At 34.6% G+C, this 9348-nt stretch overlaps 1 protein-coding gene across 3 annotated transcripts in view; it reads right to left on the bottom strand.

The window, feature by feature from the left end:
• Positions 1–217: 217 nt before the first annotated feature.
• Positions 218–9348, bottom strand: part of MON2 (MON2 homolog, regulator of endosome-to-Golgi trafficking) — a 65711-nt gene continuing 56580 nt past the window's right edge. For all 3 annotated transcript variants that reach the window (XM_064701846.1, XM_064701847.1, XM_064701848.1), the window contains 5 exons: positions 8004–8064; positions 6615–6738; positions 5635–5842; positions 4286–4368; positions 218–2419 (listed from right to left, as the gene is read on the bottom strand). In XM_064701846.1, coding sequence (XP_064557916.1) covers positions 2256–2419; positions 4286–4368; positions 5635–5842; positions 6615–6738; positions 8004–8064 — 640 coding nt within the window. In that variant the 3' untranslated portion in view covers positions 218–2255. The remainder of the gene's footprint in view (positions 2420–4285; positions 4369–5634; positions 5843–6614; positions 6739–8003; positions 8065–9348) is intronic.

Raw genomic sequence — 9348 nt, 5'->3', positions numbered from 1 at the left:
TGTAATTAAGAGGAAAGGATGGTAAGTTAGCTGATTGGTAGTTTATTTCAAAATCTTTTGAAGATCAATTTTCATAGGTGTAAAGTAGTCTAAGGTCTAGAGTCAAGAAAGACTCATGCATCCCTTTTTGAATTACAGATAAAGATGAAGATTTGCCTCAATGAAAAATCACTGAAAAATCCATTCAAAACTAATTAGAAACAAATTCACCCATAGCTTGGATTGCACACCTAGATATTGTAAAACAAATTAATTTCCTTCTTTCCTGGCCTACGGTTTGTTTCTTTAATGATCTCAACTTATCTTCCACTAATTAGGAGAGCAGTTGCCAGGTTTTCACTTTCAGAGTATGGATGATGTCGCTACTTTTATATAAGATCCAGTTCTGCAATATCCTGGAACTGCTCCTCCAGAGAAGGTATTTTGACATAAATTCTATTAACAAGAAACATTTGTTTCCTTCATGTAAACTGTGTATTCTCTTACAACTATTCAGGTTTGACAATTATATCCCATACAACTTTGGTCACAGAAATGTGCAAGGTCTTGAAGCCTCTTTAATATTTACCATACTTTGAAACAGAAAGCTTTTAAAAAGGACCATAAACTGGAGACTTATGGGAGCAAGCTGTATAAAGAACTGCCTGGAGAACATTATTAGTGCAGGGTAACCCTGACCAGTTCGTCACACCTTCAGCTTGAAGCTTCTACAGCTTTTACACCTATTCACGTGTACCAATCAGTGTTCATTGAGCGAGGAAAGTGCAAAGCAAACAGATGTAATACCATTTCTTATGCATGACAATTTTTTAATATCTACAAAAGACTTGAAGAAATAAAATCCTAAAGGTAAGCTCAGAAATCCATAGAAAGGCACCTGTCTTTTTTTTTTTTTCACATTTGGCCTTTGTGCTTTCACATCACAGATTAAAAATGTGAATACAGGTGGGACATTATTAAAATCAAAATTCAATAAATAAGAGTTTAAATGCTAGATCACAAACTTTAAAAACAATACCATTAAAGGTGGTTTGCTTCAATTGTGTATTATGTTAAAATGAAACAAATTCACATTTATTTAACAGCAAATTTTACTGCATTTCTAACTGAGTTTCTATCTTCAAAAATACACTTCTCATGGTTTTTATCAGACACAGTTTATAATTAAAAGATTAGAACAATTTTTTTGGGTTGAAAAGACACTTAAAATTATTGAACAAAATATCATAGCCAAGTATTTTAGGTATTTGAACTTGCCTTTTCTGGGTCATGATTCAAAGACTGATACTTGCCAAGAAGGTCAAACAAGGCTAACAACCCTCAAATATGTTTGTTTTATTTTTAAAGCAAGGCTGTAACTGCAAAAATGGATAGAGTTAAGTAGAAGAAAAATCTTGAAACAAATTTATTATGAAGTGAGGTATGGTAGTGTTGAAGTGCTACAGTGGATTTGTGCATATTCAAACTTATTTCAGGTCAACTACTCTGAAGTTTGAGATCAGCAGACTGTGACTGCTTGCTTCAATCTTTTGTTATATGACCCTTTGCAGATGTCCAATGGCCACAAAGAAGATACATTCAATTAAGCAAAAACTAACATGATCAGATATGAATGAGCATATCTGGCAATTTAGAAGGCAAACTGTAAGTAAAAATGCAAGCATACAACTTATTCATAATAAATACATTTTCAAGCATTTGACATTATCAATATTTTTAAAAGAATTTAAATAATAAATGCAACTATTTTATACATAACTGTACCATTTATTATACACACAAGTATATCAGTTCCCTTTGTTTACAAAGGCTGGTTACAGATATATGGAATGTTACAGTACCATCTTGCATAAAATTTTAGTACAATTCGTACTTCAAAAAAGGGTGCAAAACACCAGCCTAATAAATCTGACTGAATTGAAATATTTTTAATTACATCATTAACACATACACAACAAGCTGTACATAAGCCCACTTTTCAATCACCACTTCAAGATACTGTAGCAAGTACATTAGATTATAAATGATTCCAACTAGTCAATTAAATTTATTAAAGGTTTGCACTGCTACTCACTCTGGAACCTTTGAGATAAAGCCTGTATTCACGACTTACTGAGCTCTTGTTAGTACAGTTAAGAGGCAGTCAGCACTGGTTGCCAAAGTACTAGTCACAAGAGATTTCCTCAGAGAAACTTCACCCAGGAGCAAACATTTTTGGATATTCCCTTCAAGAATAAAAAAGAAGTTTTATGGGGTCAAGACTCTCCATTCTGTACCTTGGCTGCTGGTGGATGCATGAAGTCCTTAAAGGGAACCAGTGCCTCCTTCAAAGCAGAGCACACTTCTGAGGATGAGCAGGTGATACATTCTACTAAAGTCGGGTACAAGGCAATAACTTGTGCCCATGTGCTAGAATCAACTGCAGGGAAGAAAGAACAGATTGAGTCACTTACCACTGTCCAAATACTGACAACAGATTTTTTCCAATACCTTCTAGGAAATGGCAGATTCACAGCGTGCCTAAACATAGGTACTTAATGCTATACTATGGCATCCACGCAGGGCACTCAGACATGGACCAGGATTTCTGCAGGAAAATGTTTCTTTTTTCAGCTGCAGCCAGAGGCCATTTGGGATAATATCCTTAAAGTAGTGCTACACACCTGTGTTTCTACACATGAGTCCTTCAGTGTGTCTTTGGGATGAAGAACTGACAAATTTAAGATAATACTTCAATCTGTAATACACGTGTTTTCTGCCTACTTTTCTCAGCTATTGACAGAAAATTGAACTGGATGCAGATTTCACTTTTGGAAAATTGTCAGCAGTGAGACTTTCTATTGACTTCAGATAATTTCAGAACACAAGAGCTACAGAAAGCAAAGGTAAAAACACTGAACAAAGACAAAAAATATCCATGGTAAAGTTTTGTTTGTCCAACAAGTAAAATTAAACATTGTAGTATGATTCTTATTATAATGTCACTTCCTTGGTTATTTCTGTTTTAGCTCTGCTTTCAAAAGAGAACAAACCCCAAATCAGACATTAATAATTATCTTAAATAAATAAAATTATTAAAAGGTAGAAGTGAGACTGAAGTGATTCTGCAATTTGTCCAGTAATTCTCTTTCTTAGAAAGTGTGGGAGGTTTGGCAAGCACTACTGCATATGGACCAGGGGAAGAATGTCTCTCATTGCAGGAAGAGAGATGTGGGGAACAGTCCAGCTGATTCAGCTTCTCTGCTTCTCTAAGAGGAAGACCCACCAGAGCAGCACTTCAGTGCTTCAGGGTTAGCCAAAAGGCTTTATGCATCCTGGCTTAGTTCTACCTGCACACTTTGGCCATGAAACCTTGGAAACCACATCATCATAACTCTGGCTGCTCAGTGATTATACAAATGAGGCACTGCCTCTTTCCAGAAACCCACCTGCCTGTGTTTTTCTGGAAAGGCTGGTTTGATTTGTTTGTTTGGGAATTATAAAGGTTGGGATTTTTCTGTTCCTCCTAATATCAAAAGCAGGGAGGTAGAGGGAAATGTTGTATACACAATTCTGTCAGAATTTGAGAGTCCAATACAATGGACTTAACCAAGACTCATGATTAAGTTTCCTTCCAAGAACTCTACACTAATACCACAGGTGCAGCTTACAGGAGGAACAGGATAGGTAATTATAAATTAAGTCTTTCATTTGACTCAGCCCTTTAAATAAATTTGTCAAACATTTACTCAGGCATCCATACCTAAGCTCAGTCCAGGAGACAGAAAATAATAGTGCAGGAAGAGAGGGAAAAGCAAGACCATGAGTGTAAGTATCTACCAGCCTGTCCATGCATTTAACTTGTATACCCCTTTAACTGCAGAGTGCACCTATATGTACATGATCCATAACAACCTAAAAAGGTATCATGAGAAGGAAAAAAGGATCTAGCCAGGCTTCATATTTTTAAGAATTCCATTAATATTTTATGGAACGGGTTTTTTTCTTTGTTTTCAGAAGACACTGAACTTTATCTAATAAAGGACACCATAAATTGATGCTTTCTCTTTTACTGAACATATACTTTTATGTCCTTATACTTTTAGTCATACTGGAAAAACTTTGTGGGGTTTCTTGCCATCTACCTGTCTCCTACATATACAAAGAATTACAGAATACTGACTCTTACAGAGTACACTTTTTTTTTCAAATTTCTGTGAACACTACTAAAAGAAATAATAAATCCATCTTTGGGGCAGATATAATGTTACCTTGTTTGGAACAATGTTATTTAACAATAACTTACCATTTTCAGGTTGAGTCTTTTTAAGTGAATCTATGAGAGTACTGACAGCTTTTAAAACAAATATGATTTCTGTTACTTGCTGCCTACAAATGAAAAAAATGCAAACAGTCAACTACTCATTTTTGTTTCAAGAATGTACATTTTATAGAAAAAGTTTCCCACTATCATTGCTGTTGTGTCATCTAGGACAGCTTTAACTTCGATACTGGAAACAGTAACACCATACAAATCTCGATCTGAAAATACTTGTTGGAATCCTGGATGCTGAGAATTTTAAAGTTTCTGTGCTTAAAGGCACAGACCCACAAGAGAACACTGCATTTGACCTGAGGCTGTGAAGAAGGCTTCCAGAATTGATTGACAGTACTAGGATTACGGGTATGTAGTTGATAAGAAGCATGTAATACCACAAGGTGGAAAATTTAAGAGTTTGGTATTTTAGAATATAGAAATAAATATGAAGCAAGATGGAAGGTTTTAGGGTGGAAGCAGGTTAATCTTCTTTACCTTCTTCTTCTTCTTCATGGGTTTGGGTGTAATTGGACAGAAAAGTCTGTATTGTGGGCTTCCAGGGATCAGTTATTGGGTTAAAAGGGAAAATAATCTAGATGTCAGTTCTTAATTGGATAGTTTAGCTTTAAAAGACCTTGCAACAAGAGATAGTTAGCAATTTTGTGCCTTGCTAATGAAACACTGCTCAATTCATGGTTGTGAGAGTGTTTCACTGACAAGAAATAATAAACACTTGAGTCTGAATGTGAACTACCGTCTCAAGTGCCTTCAATCCAGACCCAGAGAAATCAATAGACTCCTATCAAAATACATAAGGCTAACAAAGATAATCAATTTCCACACTCATGATCAAAACCTTCAGAAGTGAAGTGAATTTCAAGTAAATTCCCATTTTAAAGCATTTCCTAGTTTTCTGATCTAATTTTTCTATTTCAAGAACAATTACTTGAGTAATGATTCTCAATATTGTTGTTTGGATATTTCATTTTTGAGGAGATTCTACTCACCTCTTAATTCAGAAACTACATATAGCTCTAATGGGAATAAAAGGAAATCAGATTTCAGAAATATAATGCTAGAGATATCAGAAATATTGTTTCAGTAACTGAAACCCGTTTAACAGCACAGAATATGGCCATTGTTACTTGGTTTTTTTTTAAAAAAAACGGGGTACCAGCATCTTTTTTGAGATATCTTCCCCTAAACATTTCCCTGCCTTTTAAATTTTATTCTCTCCTCACCCCCTCATTTGTTTCATGACTAAGTGATATTTGAATGCAAATTTCTCCTCATAAAGTCCTGGTAATACCTTTATTTTCTAAAGACAATGCACATACCGTGGAAGAGGACATTTCCCACTCAATCTCTCATCTTCTATGTAGCGATGCAATACATCCTGTGACCTTTTCAAGAGCACAGAAAGTGCCATTCTAGAGATGTAGCCTTCTTGAGGAGTTGTGACTTTATTACTGAATGAAAACTGGAGCAGTGTTTCAAAACACACCTTAGAAAACTCTTCTCTCATTCGAATATCTATTTCGGCTTCTGTCAAAGTAAAATGATGCATTTCAATTGTGCACTGTGCATGATGCTGCATTTCAATCTGCTTATTACATGCTGAGATAAGGTTATCACACTCTAGTATTAAAAAATATTAACAGTGATAAGAACAAATATTAAGAATATATTCTAAGAAAAAAATGACTGTGCAAAAATCACAACAGTTCTGAACATAAGAGATGAATTATGATAAATTCTCAGTAACATATCACATACTTGACATTAATTAAAAATACATTAAATAATTTAAAAACAGCAAACAATCCTACATCATAAATACTTACATTTGGAACTGTACAATTTAAGTATTTTTCTATGTAATGGCTTATGTTCACTTTTTTCATCTTTCCAAAAACCCCTACAAATGTTTTTTTCTTAAAGGCAGAAAAGGTATCTGGCTAGGTACACCATATCGTTACACTGGGGTCATTTAGGTTTTAAGAACAGGACATCTGTCTTATAATTGTCTGAAATTATTATTCAAACTGGCACAAAGGAAAATAAACTATGTAGAAAGTAACACAATTTCAATATGATACTGTCCAAGCTGTAAGGAAGCAATTTTTTAAACACTGCAAGAAAAGCTTGGCAACTTCCACAAAATATAATTTATTTAAGAAGGTGGATATCAAACAGTCTGTACTGAATACATGCCAGGGAACTTCAAGTCTTTATCATAAGCACACTGAACATTTTAATTATTTTCTAATAGCTTTAAACGCTGTAATTTTGATTAATGGTCATTGAGGTACCATACCTGTAAAGGAGGATGACTGAGAATGTATTGAGCCTTTATTGAGCATAGTCATTATCTGACCAACAAATTCCTTAGGAATAAAATTAGCATATGGCAGTATCTCTGTGCTGATAAGCTGCACCACCTAAAATAAATTACATATATTTATATAGGTTTTCTAAATACTGTAAATCTAGTATGAAGAAACAGTTAACAGGAGAGAAAGGCCTAATTAGACTTCACAAAATGTTCTATTGCTAGCATTTAAAATTTGCAGATATGTCCTAAAGTGTGGTCTTGCATGGGACATTAAACTTGAAATAAAAGCCTTTCCCCTGCCACTTTGGCCAAAGTTTCTGATCAGATTTCAAATGACATTTGAAGTACATTCTTCAAGTCAAATGTATGGTTTTGAAAAGAGAAGATTTAACATTAGGAATCTCTCTCCCTCCACCCCACTTCAATATCCTCTCTATGACATTAACACACATACCCATCCCTGATAACGTGATATCTGCAAAGCAGAACAAGTGTGTTAATTATCTAAACCAGCTTAAGGCAGTACATGTGAACAGAAATGCTCTCTATCCTTGTCTTGGTGCTCCCATTCAGGAACAAAATAGGTTTAGATCTCCATAAATTAATGCATTAGATTTGAGAGTTCTGCTCACTGCAAGCAGAACCACTCTCACTTTTCATCCATATATTTTTGTGTCCCAGCCACCCCTCCGGAAAGATGATGGGTGATGAAACCACAGATACTGCCGTGTCTTCTCTGCAGCTCCTTTTGCTTTGTATCCCTAATCTCTGTTCTGCCACATATTTTGTCCTGGAGTGAAAGGAGAGAAATCCTTCCTAACTTCAGGTATCATCTTCTCCTAATTTTCTTCAGCCTTATACAACCAAACATACAGCAATCTCTGTGCTGTACAAACTACACGCAGCTTCTTCATTTATGCCAAAGGTTCTCAGTATAGAGAACACAATGTCTAAGAAAAAATGGCTTTTTGCTGACCACCCCCTCAACACAGAAGGCATTCATTTCAGGTTTAATTCTCAGCTTTCTCTGTGGTCTACAATTACCAGCATAAATGCTCAGCAATAACATAATAAATAAGGATACATAATAAGCTAGAGTCAGAAATGCATTTTGGTTTAGCCAGTCTATACTGTTTTGAAGTTGAGATGACAAATACTTTTTGGCATCCCACTTCCTACTTTTTGCATCACCCTGAAGCAGCTGAATTCTGGACCTATGAATTTCCTGTCTTGTTTTCAAAAATGAAAACAGTATCACAGGAAAAGTAATGAAATGGTAACTTTTCAAGAAATTATTTCAGAACAAAATGCAACTTGTAAATGTCACAAATTTGTTAATCTTAACAGTATTATTTGTTTTAGGCTCCTTACCTCAACATCAATACTCTCATTCTTCTGAAATTCTTGAATTGAGAGGTTATCAGGAGGTGTACTAAAAATAAACATACTACGTTACACTTTAAATTTACAACATAAGGAGATAAGTATGAGAAAGTGCATTACATTTACAGTTATTACATGCATCAAGTTGGTACTATTGTATGGTAATGATTAATGATCACAAGGTCAGGTTGGATGGGGGCTTTAAGCAACCTAGTCTTTTCACTCACTATGCCAAAAATACATTTGAGTTCCAATGGTACATCTTAAATTTTTTTAAAATTTTATATTTTCTTCTATATTAATGAAACATTTTTCATTAATGGGGTATTACCATGTCCTTTTCCTCTGCTAACTGAAATGATGCATTTGTTCTCATTTTAATGAATTTTATTAAAAGAAAAATCCATTTTATAAACAATTGTTTTGAAGAAATTTAGAACTTTTTTGAGTTCTTCCATTATATATATATATATATATGAATTTATTTTCAGATGAAATACCCAGAAGTGATTCAACAGACCCCTGTGATGAGTAGTTCAGAGCTAAGCAGAGGCCTCACAGGCAGGGCAGCTGCCCAGGATAGGACTGTGGACCTGTGAAAATCTTGTCCTCATAAGGGTATTCATCTGGGCCTGTCTCCTCTGTCCCACTGCCAATTTTAATGAAAGTTTAAGAACCCTGAAGGTTTTGAAATCTCAAAAATTCAAATCTGATTAGTTTTGCTGACAGATGTTTTGTTTTGCGTGATTTTTTCTACCAGTGCCCCTGTGCGTTGCTGACAAAGACAAAGAAGATTTTTCTAAGATAGGCTTTTTCCCCATCTTCTGAATACTCTGCATAACACACTGAAGATCAGTCTTCACATTTACAGCTGAATTTCAGTTTTGACAATTAGGAATGTTTTATCTATGCACCAATGTTTCTGCTTAAAAAATAAATATATCTCTGCTCTTCAAAGAGATTTTACGCAGATAAAGTCTAGATCACTTTATCTATGAAACGGACATGTGTTACATGTATGAATAAAAGAATAAAATATTAAATTATTGTATTTATTACTGGGTTGTGTATTAGGGAGTCAGGAAGTTTGGAATTTTATGTTGAAAACATAGAATAGAATAAAATATTAAGTAGCTGTACAATCAGTACCTTTTCTAATACACAAAGCCGTTAAGTATGCAAAACCTTTTGATAATAATTTAAGTTATTACAATGCATAGAAATGCAGGTCATGTTGAAATACATGGGAAGATTTCAGACTGACACTTTCCAATTTATGACTCATTCTCTGAGCTGAGGTTTACTTAAAGAGGTGTTCAGGCTTTTCTGCCCA

The sequence above is a fragment of the Zonotrichia leucophrys genome, chromosome 1A (assembly GCF_028769735.1).
Source record: "Zonotrichia leucophrys gambelii isolate GWCS_2022_RI chromosome 1A, RI_Zleu_2.0, whole genome shotgun sequence".
NCBI classification, from domain to species: domain Eukaryota; kingdom Metazoa; phylum Chordata; class Aves; order Passeriformes; family Passerellidae; genus Zonotrichia; species Zonotrichia leucophrys.
The sequence above is the reverse complement of the archived record's forward strand: the minus strand, read 5'-3'. Positions and strand labels throughout refer to the sequence as shown.